The 22329-nt window shown below is 42.5% G+C and overlaps 1 protein-coding gene across 2 annotated transcripts in view; it reads left to right on the forward strand.

Moving 5' to 3' along the window:
• The window catches only part of FGF13 (fibroblast growth factor 13), a 467971-nt gene that overhangs the window by 386782 nt on the left and 58860 nt on the right, over positions 1–22329 (forward strand). The window contains exons 1-3 of one of the 2 annotated variants that reach the window (XM_013976300.2): positions 9340–10275; positions 12154–12264; positions 17642–17745. In XM_013976300.2, coding sequence (XP_013831754.1) covers positions 10089–10275; positions 12154–12264; positions 17642–17745 — 402 coding nt within the window. In that variant the 5' untranslated portion in view covers positions 9340–10088. Of the gene's footprint in view, positions 1–9339; positions 10276–12153; positions 12265–17641; positions 17746–22329 lie in introns of those variants that run through there. The other variant, XM_018044288.1, reaches the window with a different exon arrangement.

Consider the following 22329-nt stretch of genomic DNA (forward strand, 5'->3'; position numbering starts at 1 on the left):
TTGTCATCCACTTAACAAGTTGTTTATCCAATTATAACAATAGTATTTATTGTTATCACCATTTGAAACCCCAATTTGGGGGGGGGGGAAACAACCCAAAACCAAAAAATGAATGAACAACTAAAGCAGTGTGGAGGGTTTAAAAATCCTCTAAGGCATCTGAATGGTTCTCAAGTGGATCACTGACCTGGCTTTTGTCTCCTTCTTAGAATCTGATGGATACCATCTACCCCAAATTCAGTCGGTTCTCCTGCCCACGTTCTGGCTACTGTCTGTAAAGAGATGTGTTAAGACTTAATCATGAGAGAGCACTGAAGTAGTTTCTCATTACCTCTCTGCTCCTGTAAAAGATGGCAACTCTTGATAGGAAGTTGATGGAAACAATATCATTGGCAAATAGGAAATCCATCCAGAGTTCCTTATCAGTTCAGTTCAGTCCCTCAGTCATGTCTGACTCTTTGTGACCCCATGGACTGCAGCACACCAGGCTTCGCTGTCCATCACCAACTCCCAGAGCTTACTCCAACTCATGTCCATCGAGTCAGTGATGCCATCCAAACATCTCATCCTCTGTCACCCACTTCTCCTGCTTTCAATCTTTCCCAGCATCAGGGTCTTTTCCAATGAGTCAGTTCTTCGCATCTGGTGGCCAAAGTATTGGAGTTTCAGCTTCAGCATCAGTCCTTCCAATGAATATTCAGAACTGATTTCCTTTAGGATTGACTGGTTTGATCTCCCTGCAGTCCAAGGGATTCTCAAGAGTCTTCCCCAACAACACAGTTCAAAAACATCAATTCTTCAGAGCTCAGCTTTCTTTATAGTCCAACTCTCACATCCATACATGACTACTGGAAAAACCATAGCTTTGACTAGACTAGACAAAATCATAGCTTTAACTAGACTAGAGTTCTTTATGATGTTTGTGAATCCTGCCCCACCCTCCCACCCCAGCCTCGCCCCAGGCTAGGTAACAGGGAAGGTTAGATCATTTGCAAACACTGTATTCCCTTCCTTGCATCTGGAGTTTAGATCACTTTGCTCCAGAAATCCTATTTCCTGAAACATCTTAGCTCCAGAAAAATGACTGATTGTCGGCTTCTGGCTCAAATCCTCCCATTATTTTTTCCCCTAGCTTTTCATTTAGATTACTTAGTTCACTGGGCAAGAAATGAACCCCATGCTACAGATATTTTGCCTCTGAGTTTTGCACATTTCTTGTCTGCCCTACGTGTTTCATCATAGAAACATCTCATTTATATTTGTTAGTCACCAGTCAGTTCATAAAGTAGCAACTATTCCTTCAAATATGATTGAACAAAACTAAATTGATTTCAGAGAAGCTGGTGTTGTTGCTGGCTCGGGACACTGTATCACCACTGGGGCAAACCATTTGGTTGAGAATAGATGTATTGTATCTACCAAGCATTAACCACACGTTGCATGAGAGAAACTTTAGAAAATGGATGTGACTGCCTTGACCCGAGTGCTCCAAGTTCACCCAATATGGTCTTCCAAAGGCAAAGCTACTAGGAGTCTCCAAGCTCCATCAGACAGGACCATACGCTTTCTCAGTAATGGTGTTGCTACCCTTTTCCTCATGACTCTTGGTTGCAGGTCATGAGTATGTGAATAATGTGTGCGTTCATGTTCAGTCACTAAGTCATATCCTACTCCTTGCGATCTCATTGACTGTAGCCCACCAGGCTTCCCTGTCCATGGGATTTCCTAGGCAGGAATACTGGAATGGGTTGCCATTTCCTTCTCCAGGGGATCTTCTTGACTCAGAGAAGGAACCTGCATCTACTGCTTGGCAGGTGTACTCTTTACCACTGTGCCAACTGGGAAGATATGTGAATAGCTGCTGCTGCTGCTGCTAAGTCGCTTCAGTCATGTCCGACTCTGTGCGACCCCATAGATGGCAGCCCATGAGGCTCCCCCGTCCCTGGGATTCTCCAGGCGAGAACACTGGAGTGGGTTGCCATTTTCTTCTCCAATGCATGAAAGTGAAAAGTGAAAGTGAAGTCGCTTAGTTGTGTCCGACTCTTAGCGACCCCATGGACTGCAGCCCACCAGGCTCTTCCGTCCATGGGATTTTCCAGGCAAGAGTACTGGAGTGGGGTGCCATTGACTTCTCTGCATGTGAATAGAGCATAGTTTTGAATCGCAGAATGAGAGCCTTGAGCCCACATATCCACTAAGGTAGAAAAAAGGTTTCCATTGGAGTAATAAAATCTTCTATCAAAAAATCTGCCAATTTTCAACTACGGTATTGGATACCCCTGCTGAAAAGAGTGTTTTCCTTGTACAAAACTTCAATCCCCACATATTGAAGCTTAAGCTCATTTTCTTGTGATCCTTCCTCTCTCCTAATCCTCAAGGAAGAAAGGTCCATCTCAGTCATCTGGTATTTTTCTGCAGGTTTTCTTAATTAAAATGACTAAGCAGATATTCGATAAAGGACAGAAATGGTATGGACCTAACAGAAGCAGACGATATTAAGAAGAGGTGGCAAGAATATAAAGAAGAACTGTACAAAAAGATCTTCATGACCAAGATAATCACGATGGTGTGATCACTCACCTAGAGCCAGACATCCTGGAATGTGAAGTCAAGTGGGCCTTAGAAAGCATCACTATGAACAAAGCTAGTGGAGGTGATGAAATTCCAGTTGAGCTATTTCAAATCCTGAAAGATGATGCTGTGAAAGTGCCACACTCAATATGCCAGCAAATTTGGAAAACTCAGCAGTGGCCACAGGAAAAAGGTCAGTTTTCATTCCAATCCCAAAGAAAGGCAATGCCAAAGAATACTCAAACTACCGCACAATTGCACTCATCTCACACACTAGTAAAGTAATGCTCAAAATTCTCCAAGCCAGTCTTCAGCAATACATGCACCGTGGACTTCCAGATGTTCAAGCTGGTTTTAGAAAAGGCAGAGGAACCAGAGATCAAATTGCCAACATCCACTGCATCATGGAAAAAGCAAGAGAGTTCCAGAAAAACATCTATTTCTGCTTTATTGACTATGCCAAAGCCTTTGACTGTGTGGATTACAATAAACTGTGGAAAATTCTGAAAGAGATGGGAATTGCAGATGACCTGACGTGCCTCTGGAGAAACCTGTATGCAGGTCAGGAAGCAACAGTTAGAACTGGACATGGAACAACAGACTAGTTCCAAATAGGAAAAGGAGTATATCAAGGCTGTATATTGTCACCCTGCTAATTTAACTAATATGCAGAATACATCATGAGAAACGCTGGACTGGAAGAAACACAAGCTGGAATCAAGATTTCCAGGAGAAATATCAATAAGCTCAGATATGCAGATGACACCACCCTTATGGCAGAAAGTGCAGAGGAACTAAAAAGCCTCTTGATGAAAGTGAAAGAGGAGAGTGAAAAAGTTGGCTTAAAGCTCAACATTCAGAAAACGAAGATCATGGCATCTGGTCCCATCACTTCATGGGAAATAGATGGGGAAACAGTGGAAACAGTGTCAGATTTTATTTTGGGAGGCTCCAAAATCACTGCAAATGGTGACTGCAGCCATGAAATTAAAAGACGCTTACTCCTTGGAAGGAAAGTTATGACCAACCTAGAGAGCATATTGAAAAGCAGAGACATTACTTTGCCAACAAAGATCCCTCTAGTCAAGGCTATGGTTTTTCCAGTGGTCATATATGGATGTGAAAGTTGGATTGTGAAGAAAGCTGAGTGCTGAAGAATTGATGCTTTTGAACTGTGGTGTTGGCGAAGACTCTTGAGAGTCCCTTGGACTGCAAGGAGATCCAACCAGTCCATTCTGAAGGAGATCAGCCCTGGGTGTTTATTGGAAGGACTGATGCTAAAGCTGAAACTCCAATACTTTGGCCACTTCATGTGAAGGGTTAACTCATTGGAAAAGACTCTGATGCTGGGAGGGATTGGAGGTAGGAGGAGAAGGGGACGACCCAGGATGAGATGGCTGGATGGCATCATCGACTCGATGGACATGAGTTTGAGTGAACTCCGGGAGTTGGTGATGGACAGGAAGGCCTGGCCTGTTGCTATTCATGGGGTCGCAAAGAGTCAGACACGACTGAGCGACTGACCTGAACTGAGGCAGATATTCAGAGGCCTTGAACCCTTGATGTTGCTGCTGCTATGGTTAATTAAATGGAAAAGAGTGGAATTCATAGGTATGATTAATTCCAGCAGGATTCTCTATGGTTTTAAAGTTCATAAATTATGAAACATTGAAATTTTTATATGGGTTATAGGATTTTTCTTCATAAGAATCAGAATCAATTAGTGTGTTCCCCACTGATTTTATTTATCTAATTTTTTTTATTTAAATATAAACCAGAGGTAGGTTCAGTACATTTTACAGCTTAAATATTTAGAGAATGATCTCAGAAATAGGACACAATGAAGACCAACCCAACTAGTCTAGAGCAGCACAAGCCTAGGGTTCCCTGGCTTTTCATCTGAATGGGTATCAGGAGAGCCAATCAGCTGCCAAAAGATTGATTCTGTAGACCTTTTATTTCCAAAACAGAATTCCCCCAAATGATATGACTAGGAGAGACTCTATGGCAGCTAGTAAATGTGTCAGGTTATGTTACAGAATACGGTAGTCACTCTTTCTGTCTCTAGAATTCCAGTGTGATATTGACAAGATTCCCTTAAATCATATTTTTCTTTCTGCTTGGAATTATGTGGCAAGAGCTTTTGCTAATGATTTTTCTCTAATCTCCTCATTTGTATTTTTATCCTGCCGTTTCTCTGGGCTTTTGGATATAATTAAATAGACCACAAAAAGTGGTACTTGCTACTCAGTCTCTTCAATATCCCCTCTGCTGCTCTAGTCAGTTACTGGCAGGATACCAGTGTTGCCTGGCCCTGGTTCACTTGAATCCACCTCCCACTCCCAGCGCGCTTCCTTTGAGTTCATCATCAGTCCTTGACCTGGTAACTTGTCACTCAGATGTTTTGATGGACTGTTAGTGAAGGTGCAGAGCCAACCAGCAAGAGGCTCTGATTATGTTTATCTTCACAGAAGAAGGGTGTTTGAAATCTTTTCTGAGTTTCAGAAAGACAGCCAATTCCTTCCTGCTCAAAGTACTGAGGCTGCTCCTGATTAGGCTGTCTCAATTCTCTCGTTTTTACTCATCACAGTCACATCTGTTTGGGTTTCTGTCTCTCTCCTGGAGATGCCTCTTGAGAGCAGGTCCCCTCAGCTTCTTTCCAGCTCCTCTGAGTCCTGCCAAAAGAGACTGGCAGACCATGCTCAGCCTTCTCTGTTCCAATAGCTCCCATACCTCTCCCTGAAAACAATACTACAGCCTGCTTCTCAAGTGAACCCAGGAGGAATGGAGCCAAAGAGACTTTCAGATTTTTCTTTGGGATTCCCATGTAGAGTTTATATTCTAATGCGATGGGGAGAGAAAGGGCAGAGGGCAGATATGAAGAGAGCATGATGAAAAGGCAGGAGGAATAGAGGCACAGGTGCAAAAATCATAGGCTCCCAGAGTCAAGAAGACTTTCTAGAACATCTCATCCCAAGGTTTTCAAATGTTTTATTTTCAGCAGTGTCATCTTTTTTATTTATTTTTTTTGTAAGAAATCATATGTATGAGTTCCAGTATATAAAAGTGAGGAAAGCGGAAGTGTTACAATTGAAACACAGGTGAGGGAGCTTACATCCTTCTACTCTTTGGGTTCTGCAGGATACAACTGGAAAGCCATCTATCATGTTTCAAGGATGACTTTAAAGATGGGAAAACTGAAGCCCCAAGAGGGGAATTGACATGATAAAGATCACACAGTGGTAGAGATTCAGACCTGTGCCTCCTGTCACTCAGGCTAGAACTCTTTGTGAGTTGACTTGGAGAAAGGAGCCAAGAATTCTTTCTTCCTGAATCAGATGAAGGAGAGAGCCTGGTGGAAAGTGCAGTGAGTATCAAAGGTCTGGGAGGAGTTGCGGTGAGTAGGGCCACCTAGCATAGAGGAGTTGTGAGCCTTGGAGTTAAGCAGGAAGAATTGAAACTCTGGATCTGTAGGAGATCTAGGAAGTTCCCCAACAAGGGTGCAGGGTGAACTGGTAGGAACAGAGCAAGACAGGAGAAAAGGGCACATTGGAAATAAGTGTCAAAGGAAAGGGCTTCCCAGGTGGCTCAGTGGTAAAGAATCCGCCTACTAATGCAGGAGATTCAAGAGATATGGATTTGATCCCTGGGTTGGGAAGATCCCCTGAAAGAGGAAATGGCACCCCACTCCAGTATTCTTGCCTGGAGAACCCCACAGACAGAGGAGCCTGGCAGGCTACAGTCCATAGGGTCACAGAGAGTCGGACACAACTGAGCAACTGAGCATGCATATACATTAAAGGAAAGTCCTTGATTCATCCTTCCACTGAAATGCCACGCTGCTGGTCTGGGATGTCAGTGAGACAGAAAGGAAAGGCAAAATATGCTTCTCTAGGGGGACCTGCAAGTCTTTCTTTCATTATTGCCTTCTCAAGATGAATGAGTTTTTAGCACAGGTCTCCTCTGAGGGTTTCATTGTTGTATTCACACACTTCTCTGAGAGCACCTGAGAAAGACACAGGAGAGTTAGGAAAGGATGAAAAGCTCTGCTCCATTAATGGTTAAAGTGATTGTACAACACAATTTGGACTCAAAGTGAAAACGGGTTTCCTTCAGTCCCTCCCCGACCCCACTTCCCCCAACACCCTCCTCCCTTGCCATGATCCCTCTCCAGTGACAGCCCTCAGATTCTCTTATTGGAAGTGAGAGCATGCATGTGGTCTGTAGACAGATCACAAAGAGTTAGAGACCCTTATGTCTGGTCTTACCTATCACATGTCATTTGTTTTCCTGTCCATGGAGTTGAAAGGATTGGTTCCCCTTATACCTCTCATTTTTCAAGAGAGGTTAGAGCAAGAAAGATATATATATATATCTTTATATATATATATATATATATATATATATATACACCCAGAGAATTATCCGGTTGTCAGCTTTGACCCAGTGGTTTCATGTGTTCATAGCATAGAGTTTAATTCTCTAATTAATGTTTAAAACAAGCCTGGGGTGGTGGGTAGGAGTCAGGAAAAGAGTTGATGTATTTACATGTTTGTGTTTCAGTCTCTGTAATGGTGCGCCGCTTCTCTTCATTATATATCTCTGAAGTCTTCTCTACATCTGTTTACCTCAAATCCCACCTAAAAATACCTTGTGAGTGACGTTCAGACAAGCAAACAGTGAGTGCTGACCTGCTGGAGAAGCAGTGGGAAGAGCCTGGGAAAGCCTTCATTATTTTCTCAGTACCATTCCCTTACTCTTCCCAAGTTCTGTCCCTTGTCTGAATCAGGACTCTGTTTTTCTTTAGCTTTGTCATGCCTGCTTTGGTGCAAGGTCCCAGGAAAGAAACAAGAGGAAAAAAAGGTGGGTTTGTGGTGGGGGGGGTGGGGGGTGGATTCTTGAAGGCAGTACACAGTAGAAGGTAAAAGCATGCACAATGAGTAGGAACCTCCTAACTGTCATTCCACAACCCAAATATTTGGTCCTGGTCAGAGCTGCTTTCAACCCCTCTTTTGGGGAGATTATTTCCCTTCACTGTAGTTGGAATTTAAATCAAATACCTTCTGAGCCAGGAAACATCTTTGTACCCTTCAGAATCAGTATCAATCAGTCACTTGTCAATTATTTTTAATAAACTTTTCCTGAGCTTAAACTATGTGACAGAAAACGTGCCAGGGGATGGGAGTATAGTGGTGACCAAAACCCAGTCCCAACTTTTAAGGCATTCAGAGTCCTGAGGGAGCAGCCCAGGGTTTTTTTCCCCATGAATTAAAGTCTAAAGATACTTAAGTGGACGTGAAATGCTAAAACTTTTCTGCCTTGTCCTCCCTTTTCTCTTGGGAAAACACAAAGCACAAAAGAGCAGTAGACTAACCTGCAAGAAATTTCCGACTGTTCGGCATCATTGTCCCGTGTCTATCCATTTCAGTCACTGCAACCTTCAGGCCAATGCACTTCAGCAGACACAATTGTGTTTCCCATAGGGCAAGAGACATTTCAAGATGGGGGAAAGGTGGAAGGGAGGTGGCAGCAGCTTACCCGGTGGAGCAGTGTAATTTACAGAAGGTTCAAGAGCTGTAACTCTGACGGGCTAAAAGTAAGAAGCCTGAAAGATTTCAGTTTCTTAGTTGAGGCTCAGGGCCAAGAGCTCAGGAAAGGACCAGAGCCTGGGCATTTGGTTTTGCATCTACAGCAGTTCTGAAAAGAGCTGGAGGTCTAGTCGACAGAACAGTAGTGATAGCTCCATGTCAGAGCCGACCTACTGTTGAGGGGCTTCCTTTCTGGCATAGAAATCAAGTAAGAGATGGGGCAGAACTTGTGAACTGAGTGAGGCAAGCAAGCCACATTTGATTCCTGAACGTACTGTTGAGGGGCTTCCTTTCTGGCATAGAAATCAAGTAAGAGATGGGGCAGAACTTGTGAACTGAGTGAGGCAAGCAAGCCACATTTGATTCCTGAATTGGAGGGAGGCAGGCTGCCTGAGCTTGAGGAGCAGGGGAAATAAAAATAAAAGAAGTTAGGATATTGGAGACACGCCAGAGCTTAAAGAAAGGCTCAGCTCTGCATTTCCCAGATACTGCTTCTGTACACGACTTCTTTGCGTGGATCCCAAAGCCGAGCTGAACGGTGAGGGGGCGCAGAGGGAAAACGGGGTTCGGAAGGCACAAACTGGCCTGAAATGAAAAGTCAGCAAAAACCACTGGGTGGCAGCGTGGTGTGCGGGCGCAGCTCTGCAGTGCCTGCTGCTACTGCTGCTGCCGCGGGGGGAGGCTGAACCAGTCTGCGAGCCCCAGCCTCGCTCCTGAATGGCTACAAGTGTCGCCATGCGAAAAACCTCAGCGAGTCTGTGTTAGGAGGGGAGTGCGTGTTGTGAGTCCCAGCCTGGGGCAAGGGGCTGGCGAACTTTCGTTGGGCTCCAGCCGGGGCGTCATGGGGCCAACTCAGAATCACCCAGTAACGGAACATCCCACTCCGCCATCCCCCATCTCCAAGCAACCCCCACCCCCGTCCCCGCTCCTCCAACCCAACTGCCTCATCCCGGTGTCTCCTCCATCACTGTTTCCGCCCGAGGCTCCTCTGGGGAAGAGGAGGGGAGGAGGGTTTAGGAGATGGGGCAGTGCCGGAGCCCTGACAGGTGTTAGCCGGAGCGGCCCGCCGGGGACTTGGGGGGATGGGAAGGGTGGGGGCGGCCGGCGGCAGGGCGCCAGCGGGCTGGGCTCCGGGAGGGAGGGGCCACCGGGGGAGGGGGCCGCGGGAGGCCGGCGCGCTCTTCCGGAGGGTGCCTGCGGCGACAGAATTCCTATACTGAGTCGGTGCCGCGCCCAGAGCAGCAGCGGCGGCAGCGGCGGCAGCGAAGATGCGAGGCCATTACCTGTTTGAGCCGCGTCGGAAAGCTGGCACGGGCCAACTTTTCCCGATCGGCGGGCCAAGAAGTTGCAAGGACTAGTGGGAGGCTCGGAGGGGCCAGGGCGAGGGCGCGCCCCCCCAACCCCACCCCCCCTACCCCGCACGGTTCCTCCATCCCCCCCTCCCTGCCGCCGCCCGCGCTCCCGGCCTCTCTCTCCCGCCCGCGCTCCCTCCCTCCGCCCGCCTCCCTCCTCCGGCCCCCTCCGCGCGGCACCGGGCGGGGGGTGCCGCCAAACTCCGACCCGAGCCACTTGGACTCGCACAGTGTCCTCCGGGCGCAGGGGCCGAGCGCACGCAGTAGCGCCGCTCTGCCGCCACCGCCTGCCATCCAGTCTCGCCCGCGATCCCGGCCCGGGGCTGTGGCGTCGGCTCGGACCCAGGCAAGCCGGCCGCCCGCGCGGGAGCCGGACCACCGCCGGAGGAGCTCGGCCGGGATGCTGAGCCCCCTCCTCGGCTGAAGCCCGAGCGCCGAGAAGCCCGGGCAAGCGCCGGCTCCGGAGACTAAGGCGGCGGAGGCGCGAGACCGACCGGGCGAGCGGCGGAGGCGCGGGAGGAGGAGGCGAACCCGGAGAGGGGCCGCGAAAGAAGTGGTGGTGGTGGGCGTCGTGGCCATGGCGGCGGCTATCGCCAGCTCGCTCATCCGGCAGAAGCGACAAGCCCGCGAGCGCGAGAAATCAAACGCCTGCAAGTGTGTCAGCAGCCCCAGCAAAGGCAAGACCAGCTGCGACAAAAACAAGTTAAACGTCTTTTCCCGGGTCAAACTCTTCGGCTCCAAGAAGAGGCGCAGGAGGAGACCAGGTTGGAAGGGGGCTCTTGGCTGGCTCTTTTTTTTTCCCCTCTCTCCGTACTTCACGAGTGTGGAGGGGGCTGGGGGGCGTGGATGTAAGCGGAGGTGAGTTTGTCGGTGGCCCATCTAGTGCGGATGTGGCCACCTAGCTGGTGTGCGTGCGTGGGAAGCGATCCCTCTTCTCGCCTCCTTCGTAACAGTAACAGACTTGCTGCATTGCAACTGCTGTGGGACAGGCGCAGAGCTGGGGGGCATACCCTGCCCAGCGGGCGCGCCATCAGCTTCAGATAGGCCACATGTGTGCAAGCTCGGGAGCTCTGGGCAGCCGTGTGTATGGCGTGTTTTGGAAGCGCGGAGCTGCGCAGACCCTTGCCCACCCCTACCCCCAGGGAGAACCCAGGGAATCCCTCCCTTGCCTTCATCCCCGCAGCGCTGACCCTTCCTCTCCCAGCTTCTACCCCCAAGGTCCCTGGGCTTCCGCTGTCTAGGCATTCTGTTTCTTTGGTCACTTTTAAGCTTACTGGGACAGACTTGTGGTGTAGCTTTGAAATATTTGCTGGAGAGGAGGGGGTGGATTCCTAGAACCTGTGGCCGAGAGCTTAGTGATCTGGTTCGACTAGTCAAATTGGTTGGTTACTTGCTCCTAAAATGCAGGATTGAAGAGAGAATTTAACCAGATCGTGGGTCATTTTGAACCAATTCAGTGAGAAGAGCAGCGCGGTGTTCCGGCGCCAGGGGAAATTCACACAGCTCGAGGTGTCGGGTTGCGTCAAGGTAGACCTTCAGGCGAAGAAGCAGCTTCTTTGGCTCTTCTTAACCAAATGGATCCTTTACTCAATTTTCTTACTTGTACTAGATACATATTACAGAATTTCTGACGTGTCAGTCTGTTATTTCGCTATTTGTGTGTTCTACACATCCTGGAATGAACATGCAGACATACATTTTCTGCTTGCTCGAAGTTTTTAAGGAATTAGCTGTAAATTAGGCTTGCTTTGAAACAGGTTTAAGTGGTGGCAAAGCATGATTATGTGGTCTGAATAATGACATAAATATCATTTCAGTGCAGGTGTCTGTATTCAATAAAAGCAAATTTTGGATAGCATGGCTGTTATTGATAAATGAGGTGCTTCATTAATCTATGGTGATTCGTAATTGAAAATTATCTTGAGAACACATATTTTGGATAATTACATTTCTGATACTAAATTTGAAGATAAGTATGAACTAATTTTCTTGCCTCCCCACCAACAAAACCCCTGCTCTTTTGCACACATTTTCCCCTAAGGATAATTAATATGTTTATTTTCCCTCTCTCCCCTTCTTTTTTGTATGGTGGCTCAATTTTCTAAACAGAAATCCTTTGATGGGGTTCCAGGTTGTTTATGCATTTTTAACCTTCTTAGAATGGAGGGGATGCTTTATTCCAATTGTGGTAATTCTGAGGGAAACTTTTGCTGGTGTGTTTTTGGTCCCTGCTTGGAAAACCACTCTAAATCTCATCTTAGTGTTTCTCCTTTTCCTTCCGCATGAGAAGCGGCACATTGTTAAAAGGCAGAATATGCCACTTGCCAAGCCATTTTGAATGCTCAATGAGATGAGGTGCCACTCTGCAAGCCAAAGGACACGCCATCAGAAACTGTCTCTGCTGTCAGTAGCTTTAGGGCTTTACCAATGTTACCAAGTGGCAGTCAAATGTTTCTTCAGTCTGGGGGTTGGTTCTGAAACTTGCAGTTTGTTTGCTTGTTTTCCTTCTTTCAGAGGACTCTTTTTAAAAAGTGTCGTTTGACCTTTTCCACTAAAATTTGTAAATGGAATTAGAATTCTAATTCTTTTCAACCATATGTGCACAACTTATCAATTGATCCCAACCATCTTTCTCTTTGCAGAGCCTCAGCTTAAGGGTATAGTTACCAAACTATACAGTCGACAAGGTTACCACTTGCAGCTGCAGGCAGATGGAACTATTGATGGCACCAAAGATGAGGACAGCACTTACAGTAAGTGACTGCAAAATAAGTAATAGTATATCCCAGCATATTGCTAACACTTTCTTTCTTTCTTTTTTTTTTAAGTAAACAACCCTACTTAATCCCGAAGTGAATCCAAAGTAGAGTCAGCACTATATAATCCCATTTCAGCAGGTTAGCCTAAAGGAAGGGGAACATAAAAATATCTAAAATAGTAAACTGTAGCAAATAATGTTGACACCATCTGAAGAACAATCCAAATGTCATCTCCATGGTAATCTGGATAGATTTATGGCTGTCCTTTGGATTTTATTACTTTTTTCCCACAGAAAATTTCCTCACCCCCACACTGATCCTGAAATAGCACAGTTATCTCTACTCTTAAGCACTGGTCTCATCCCAAGAGAGAAGAGTGGTTTCATGTCAGGAGAATTCATCATTACAAGCTTTCACTTCTGTTCCCCCTGCCCTACACACACTGATAATTCTCAGACTAATTGGGATTTTAACATTGAGATACTTCCACAGGTGGGTAAAGAGATTTCTTTGAGCACTTTATTTTTAATCGTGGTTTAAGTCAAGACCAAATTGGAGACCATCATGTTGAACCTAAAAGAGAAACACATCAAAAAGAAAGTTAGTTTTATTTCCAATTACTGAAGGATAGTGATTCCAAGATGTTATATAACCTTTTGTGATAGGTTTTATTTATTTGGAGTCATAAATGCATGAACTCCTTAATAGTGACACCTTCTTCAATGATAATAATTGGTAGGTTTTTTTTTTTTTGCAATTAGAAGATTGGTATAGACATATTCAATGTTTCATGAGGCTAAATCACCTAGTTCTCACAATTCCTTCCCAATTTTCCATAATTTATATTGCATTTCCCTCAGACTTCATTAATCTCCCAGAAATTGTGCCATTGCCAAGAAAAGCCCATCTGAAAGCTAACAAGTCCTCTACAGCATTTTCAGAGGTACAGGGCTAGAGAGAGCAAAGCCATAGACAAGGATTCCAATGTTGAGTGTTAAGAGTTTCACATCTTTTAAGAAAGCTTCCTGGGCTGATTGATGGCCAAGGCAAGACCTCAAGAGGAAGTCACCTTTAATTACCCATAAAGAAAGCTCTGTAGGTACCTAGGATGAAAAAGTTCCATACATAAATGATTTCATAGTTCTTCACTGTTTTGCAAAATGCTGTTACTGTTGCAGTTCTATAATGAGTAAGCTAGATGTTCTTTCAGGTATAGTCTTCTATTTGAAAAAATGAGTCAAGGCTAATTAGAGGGTTTTACTGTTCCCCTATAACAGATGTGGGTCCATCATAAAACATTCCCATGAATTACTGCAGTCCATGGGGTCGCAAAGAGTTGGACCCAACTTCACGACTGAACAACAACAAAGCTGCTCCTCTCTCCAAAGTGCCTCGGCAAAACGGATTCATTGGGCATTACTGAAAGGAAGTTCATGATCAGCTCCTAATGACCCCCAGCCAGTCAGGTTTTCCCTCACTTTAAACATTTTCTGCAGATTAGTGCAGAAATCAGTGAAAAAGTTTATTTTGGGTCCAGTGTTCACATGCCTTTGCTGAAAAGGAAAAAAACCCAGATGATTCATTTGTTGTATAAGCAATGATATGGCACACACCTCAAGATCACAGTGTATGTAGTCATTGTAGAGTACTATACACACACACATATATCTACACAGACACATACGTATACACACACACACACACACACGTGTATGTAAATAAAGCTCCATTTCTTAACTGTGGACTGAGGTAGTCAGTTTTACTTTTCAGTTCCTGCATATGCATAGCTCCTGCCTTTGGTTTTCTTATAACAGACTGATATGTATGGCATTTCTACATACTAATAGTATTGTTGGGCTTTAAAAGAGCCAGAATCTGTATTTAGGCAGAATGAAATAATGAGAGGTGAGTCAGCCAACGGTGAGTATTACCATAAGATGAAGCACACAAATGAAAAGTGTCTCAAAAGAAACAGCAAGTCTGTGGGGCTTGACTCTGCCCCAGCTGCCAAGTATGATCAGAGGCCAGCGGGCTAGCTTTTCTTCCCACTTGGGTATATTATAGGGTGTAAGTCATCATGAAACAAGAATATTTAATGGTTAAAGTGATCATTAAAATGATCATCATTAAAATGGAAGTCTAACTATGCAGATGTATTCTTTTTTTCCCCCTAAATCCAAGCAATTTTCTTGGCATTCATCATTTATTTTGTTACTATACTGTTTCCTTAATATGCATTCTTGTTATTTATATTTATATTTTTCTTAATTTTTAGGGTTTTTCATGATATTTTTTTCTCACTTGGTTCACCTTGGTTGATTTTATATTTTAATTCTGACATGATAAGCCAGATCAAGATAAAACAAATCAATTCACATTTACCAAGATACATCTATTTCTGAAAACATATATATGGTATTATGCATTTAAGCTAACCTTAGGTAGCTTTATTACAATGGTAAATATCAGTCCAGTAAAACCTCACCATGAACAAATCAGCCATTGTAAATTATGTATTGCCCCCTGAAAAGGAAAAGATGATAGACATTTCATGAGAGCAGTTTTATTATATCTGCCTTGGATTCAGTGAGGGCAATGTTAGAATAGGCAACTTCCCTTTCAAACCTCCAGTAGTGTTACCAATTTAATGGGTCAAGTCTTTCTGATCAACATTAATATATACTTTTTAGATTGCACCCTTTGAGAAGTTGATCTTAACCCAACTGATTAAAAAAAAGATGGCCTCCTTTTTGTATTAAGCAAACACTGAGTGCCAGCTCTGTGCACATCTCTAAGAATAACGAATCTTTCAATGTAGAAGGAGTTTAATTGTTTTTATGTAGATACAACAGGAAACAAGAACTGGGGCCCTTTTATTTCTTCCTCAAAATTTTGACAGAAATGGAAGAAGAGATATCAGATGTTTAATGAATGTGTTTTAGATACACACATAAAATCCATTGTTTTCTTCTCATGCTTAGCGTATTTTCATCCTAATCAAAGTAATATCCTAAGTCCATGAAGAAGTACTACAGATTTAGAGAAACAGAGGCATATTGAAGAATACTTAATCTGTGCAAGCTCACCCTTGATGTAATAATTCCTTTGCATTTTTATCTAGAAAGACTGTCCCTTTAGACAGACTTTAAACAAACCTGTTTATGATCTTAATTGATCATAAATTCATCTCAGTGATCTTAAATGTTTATGATATTAAATGTCTAAAGAAAAACAATTAGACTGGTATCACCAGTCAGTCTCTACTTTTGTTGTTTTCTTCAATTTTTGATTTTAGCATGGTATTTTTTATTTTTGAATTGGGCATCACAGATATCTATGGTACATAGTGAAAAATCCATGTGCCACTGTATACTTCATACCATTATTCAGGGATAGATAATCCTGGGCATGGGTTACACATATTCTTTGCTTCTCTTCCTTCTACTGCTATCTGATGTTCAAGAATTAAACATTTTATTGCCCATTAAAACACATGTCAGTAGTTGGGGCATGTGGTGAAAATCAAATATTTCTCTCTTTCTTTCTCTTTTTTTTTGCTTGTTACCCTACCACCTGCATTCAGGAAACTAAGAAGTTTCAGAATATTGTAAAAAATGAAGTTCTAGAAACAATTCTAAATATCCTTTATTACCTGTCATCTATCATCTTCTATTAGTTTGATTAAACTAGGACTCCAGCATACACTGGTGTTCTAGTTGTCTAGTGCTATGCCTTTTAAGCCAAACCCATAAGGAGGTTTTTGTTTGATTTCATTTGATTTCTTAGATATCAGAATTTTAAAACCCTGAACTCTTATGTAATGGGACCGTGATCTATTACATTTCAAAAATATAATATCATGATTTCACCATACAGATTGCTAGCAGTCCACAAATGTGTGTTGAGCACCTGCCGTGAGCAAGGTGCCATCACAGAAAGAAATGGAACATACACATGACATGCTGAACAAGATCAGAAACTTCATTCCTGGGCACTGCATGGTCAAATATAGCATGAGATCCTAGCTTGCAATCTGTGCAATTCCTTTCCCTCACCTCACATAACAGAAGGGCACAGCTTTTAATATGATGAGTATTGAATGAGGTGCCATCAGCAGCATGTGGTAGGCACACTTGCATTTTGCACCATACAATCTGTCCTAGCTCCTCTGTGGTTAACACCCTGATTTTAAGGGAAAGGTACATTGTAGGCTCACCAAGGAATATTGAGTTTTCATTAATATTTCTCATCTCTATAACTCCACCTACTGCAGTAGAATATATATACATCAAGATAAGAAATCTGAGAAAAAATTTTCCTGCCCACGGGGTGACTACGTTCTTGCTCACAGAAATGATAGCAGACCGATTTATCATCCTCCATAAACTTACACACCAAAGCAAAAATCGTCAACATTGGTCTAGGACTCTTGAGAGAAAGGTGCACAGGCTATTTTCAAAAGATGTGTGTGGCAAGCACTATGTTTTAAAAATGTACTGTTTTATTTTTATTCCTGGTGTAGGAGGGAGTAGACAGCTGGTAGGGGGAAGACACCCACTGGTTTTCTCCAGTGAGTGGTGTGTGATTGTGAGGACAGCCGGGATGTAAGTTTCACGCAATCAGACCTTCAAATGGAGAAATGAAGTCCTCTTTGGCACCAGCCAGCTGCCCACTTACAACTATTTAGGAAAAAAAATTAAATAAAACTCTCAAGTTCATTGTTTTTATTCCTATAACCTTTGCTCCCAGAGACTAAAAGCTAAGACCCCTCTGAACCCCATCTTAAAAAAATGTTCTTTAAGAAATACTACTCTGGGAACATAAGATTCCAAAATAACTTTTTTTTTTTTCAAGTCCTGGATTTTTTTTTTTTTTTTACTGTGTCAGAAATAATACAGATAATTTAGGTGAAGGAGTTGGACTAGTGTCTTTTCTAAGATTCTAGGAATCTCTCCCCAACTGGTAGATCATATCTGTGTCTGTGAATCTCAGCAGTTGTCTAAGAGAGCAGTTTAAAACCTTGGTTTGTTGACAATAAAGTTATTTAATATGTAGACTAATTCCTGGAACTGGATCGCTTCAGAAGCATCAAGATTCCCCACCTCCAACACTGTACAAACCATGGAATTGCCTTCATTTTCTCCAGGGTGTTTGAAAATTACATCCCCGTTATGTGACTACAACCATGAATTGAAGGTACTGAAAGGTAGAAGAGGCTTTATTATCTATATCTATCTATCCATATATACATATATGAATATTCTTACCAAGCAGACTTTACTTTTGGAAGACCAGATAGCCCTGCTGGAAACATTGAAAAGCTATGGAATTCGATATTGTAACCTTGTTTTCACATTCTTTTTGGCTGCAGCTCTGTTTAACCTCATCCCTGTGGGTCTTCGAGTGGTGGCTATTCAAGGAGTTCAAACCAAGCTGTATTTGGCAATGAATAGCGAGGGATACCTATACACCTCGGTAAGCCTTTCACTGTGCTCATGGTTTGATTATTCTAGTTTTCCTCTGATATGAAGGGAAATTGCTACATATGTGTTATCACTGCAGGTTTGTGTGATTCAAGAAGGAGTGTTCTGGATGGAAATATTAAAAAAGACAAATTAATTTCCAATGAAAGTATATATATTACTAATAAATCATTTGAAGCTAGCATTTTTTGGTATAAAATTCAAAGACTCACTAAACATTTTTGCATACATTGACATTTGGGTTGTTATTTTCAACCCAAATGTCTATCTTGCAGACTTGCTTTGCAACTGTGGGAAGCAAAGCCATTTGTACAACTCAATTCAACATATATCTATCCATGTTTACTCCTAAGGAAATTAATGAGACCACTTCCTCAAATCAACTCTAGGACACAAAGAACAGTTTCAGAAGTGTTTCTGTATCTTACCTTTCAGTTCAATTAGGTCATGTTTGCTATCTCTAAGTACTATTTTTCCATCAAGTACACTCTTCTTACATACAAATTCCAGCTTGGCTTTTTCTTAGAAGTTTGTGATGAATGGTGTAAAAAATGAAACTTTTCTCAAGAAATTTATAAACAATGTAGACAACAGTTCAGCTATGAACCTAGGGCCACATTAAGCTTTTTAAAATTTTATATTTAAATATAGGCAGAAATGGTACAGTGCCAGGGTTAGGATTTTACTGTTAGCAGTAGATCTAGTTACTGATTTCAGGAAACCACTTAATATATGGATTTTTAAAATCTTTGTTTTGAATTTCATATAGTCTAAGAAAAGGATAAGATGTTAAAAACGGAGAAAATTGCTTGTCAGACTTTGTTCTAGATAGCCTTGAAGCAGTCTATTACCATGACTAAAGATATCTATTCCTTAAAGTGCAAAAGTGGTTACCTTTAAACACTCTTGCTCTGGCCTGTTCCTTAAATTTATTTCAAAGCCAGGTATGTAGAAAGATTCTTAGAAATGGTGAAAGCATATCATAACTCTGTTTTTCAGAGGCTAGGATGAGAAAGAGGGGAGGGAGAAGAGTGGAACTGAAGGGCTCATTCATTTGGTAAACTGGGGTAGAACATTTCAGATTTCACAATAAAAGATTAGCAGCATAATCTTCAAATATCAGTCCCTATCAGCATTCCCATCAGGCCATTTCTACTGTCTTATTGTTAAATAAATGCAGGGGTTTTATCTTTTTTACAAATGTAAGATTTGAATGTATCTCAAACTACATGAGATCTTTCAGTTTATTAAATACATGGCTAAGTAGGGCTTCCCTGGTGGCGCAGATGGTAAAGAATCTTCCTGCAGTACAAAAGACCCAGGTTCTATCCCTGGGTCGGGAAGATCCCCAGAGAAGGGAATAGCAACCCACTCCAGTATTCTTGCCTGGAGAATTCCATGGACAGAGGAGCCTGGCGGGCTACAGTCAGTGGAGAAGCAAAGAGTCAGACATGACTGAGTGACTAACACTCACATACACACACATTATTAGAAACAATAGGAAAAGGGATTTGTCTTTCAGATTTGTGCATTGAGATAAGGTAATTCAATAATGAAGAATTTTAATTAAACTTATTTAGATCAACAGACTACATCACCAGGACCAGATGCAAAGGTAGGTTTTTTATAAAAGAGATGATTGCTTTCTGCAACTACTGTGCAGGCATGGGAACTAAATGGAATATGTGGGGCATACTTTTGAGAAGGTAAATAGCAGATGACACAGGAAGTCATTACTGGTAACGCATCCAGAATTTCCCTGAGTTGTGGTCACCATTGAGGTGCACTGATGAGAGAATTGTTTTTTTGTTTTTTTTTTTTTAATTTTAATCTGGCAATAGTAAATGTTTTTAAACAGTTTGGAAATAATACTTAAGTTAGAATGAGAAAATGTCATGTAAGTTAGTTAGTATGACACATGCTCCCATTAAGAAAATTAGGGCAAGAGTATTACATGGAAGGGATTGATGTCAAAACTCATACCCTACCATTCAAGTTGACCATTATTCTAGCAAATGGTAAATGTCAATGTGAGCTCATTTCTAAGGAAGACCTTCCAGGGGACTCAGCACTGTAGATGGATGGGCTTCCTTTCTTTGGTAGGCAGGCCAATCTATAGCAAATATGGGTCTCTTTGTACACATATCCCATTAAGGAAAAGAAATCTTAAATATTTCCTATTAAAGAAAAGAAGCTGTGTCTTGGTTAAGGAGGAGAGATGTCTGATTGATAATCCTGGAGTTCAGAGGAAAAAGATATCCAAATTCATCTGCTCCAAGAAAGAATTGGAATCTTCTCCAGGATAAATTTTCTGATTCTTCCCATTACTTCTTACTGATTGTGACTTGGAGTCCCATCACCACGTTGATCACCATCCTTAGTGGGTGATTCATTTATGATCATCTTATTTAAAGTGTAGCACTCCAACTCTCAGGATATTGCCTGTCTTAGTGATTTTAGCAACACAAAACCAAAAAGCTAAGTGACATATCTTATTTCATCAAGAAGAATGGGTAATCAAAGAGAAAGGATCACTAGTCCCTTACATAAAACCATGGCACTTCTACTCCTGAAATATGGCAACTAGTTTTGTTAGCAAAGAGAAAATAGGATTGGACAATGACCTGAGGAAGAAGCGAAAAGTGGAACAGGAAACAGAGGCTACTGCTATGGCAAGGAAAACAATCTATTAAGAAGTTATTGAAAATTATGGGCCGAGTAAAATCTGCCTTAAAACATTTGCAGTGGCAGGGGCTAAAAGGAGATGGATTTGGGAGGTATTTCAGAGGTAGAATCATGAGGATTTGGTGGCTGTTTGGATTTGGAGGGAAAACAGGAGCACCATGTACAGTTGAACATATATAGTTGCCATCCACTGTGCAGATAGAAGTGACATACCTTCAGGTAGACATTGTTTAACATGTGCACAGTATTATTAGGGTATTATTAGAGTATTATTCTCTCTCCCTGCAAGAGAGTGAGAATTTTATCTTTGGCAGTTGAGTTGATAGTGAGCTATTAACCAAGATGGAGAATAAAAGAAAAACAATAGTAGGAAAAAAAAGATACCCAAGTACAGGTTGTCATAGGTGTTTGAAAATATGACCCTAGAGCTTGAGAAAGAGGTGTGAGCTAGGGATAAAATGTGAGAGTTATCACATGTAGGTGGTGGCTGTTGCCATGAGAATAGCTGAGGAATACATAGCATGAGAAGCAAAAAAATGAGTTTTCAAATAATATTAGGCAATAATAGCGTGGAAGCCCTGCAACAGAAGAACAGATTGTGACAGATCCCATAGCATTGTAAAAACCAAGTGGGGAGAGGGTTTTCAGAAGAGTCAACAATGTCAGATGCTTCAGAGAAAACAAGTAAAACAAGAACTAGAAATTTACCATATGAAGGTCTTGAGCATTCTTGCTAAGAGCGCCTTGAGTGGAGTAGTAGACACAGAAGCTGGACTGCAGTGACTTGAAGAGTGAAGGGGAAGCGACAGGGGACAGGCAGTAGTTGTAGAATTTCTAAGGGAAGGGGAGTCATGGGTGAGTATTTAGAAGAGGACACGGAATTGAAGAAGGCTTTGAGGGTTCTTTGCCTAAGACTCTTAAATATATTTGTTAGCTGAAGGTCAAGAGCCAGTAGAGATGGAGTTGTTGAAGACATAGGAGATGGGATCCTTTGTGGAGTAAGGGTCTCAAAGGAGTCAGAGAGAGAGTGATGGAACTGAATATGTGAGAAGATCAGATTCACCTTGAAGAGATACTGCTTCTACAGTAAATCGATGAGGACAGATGTGAACATAGGTGCACTGAATCTGCAGGTGATGGACAAGGAAGTTGAAGAATTTCCAGCTGGATGATTGAAGCAAGATGAAGAGTCATCAGCTAAAAATCAGGCATAGGGATGACACAGGGTGAAGGTTTGCAACAGTGGTTTTAGGGAAAGGGAGAGGGAAGAGACAGTCTAATGACCAGGGGTGGATAAACTATGGCCCACAGGCCAAATCAGTCCTACCACCTATTTTTGTAAATAAGATTTTACTGGGACACAGTCACGCCTATTCAAAAGTTTTGCAATATAATGGCAGAATTGAATAGTTGCCCCACAAAGCCTAAATTATTTATGATCTTGTCCTTTATAAAAAAATGTTTTTTGACTCCTACTCGGATGATAGTTCACAATCTTAGTTACCTGTTAGGATCACCTGAGGACCTTTAAGAAAATTCCATTCTGTGTGCTAAACAGGAACCAATAATATCAAAATATCTGAGGGTTGAGTCTGTGTAGGAATAGTTTCTAAGGCTCTCCAGCTGATTCTAATGTGTAGCCTGGGTTGAAAACCACTAATAAGACAAGTAAGAAAAATGATTGCTGAGTAGCACTGAGAACCACCTCCACCCCCAATGAAGTTGGAAACCATGCATTTATAGACACTCTGTCCCATATCTGAAATTTCTGAAACTGATCTTTTTCTGTTCTTGCAAACAAATTGCTTTTACATTTCTGAAGGACTGTTTCTTGAGATGAAAGAAAATGCTGATCCTTGGAAGAGCTTTCTTATTTTATTTCCTTTTCTGT

Source organism: Capra hircus, assembly GCF_001704415.2.
Source record: "Capra hircus breed San Clemente chromosome X unlocalized genomic scaffold, ASM170441v1, whole genome shotgun sequence".
NCBI lineage: Eukaryota > Metazoa > Chordata > Mammalia > Artiodactyla > Bovidae > Capra > Capra hircus.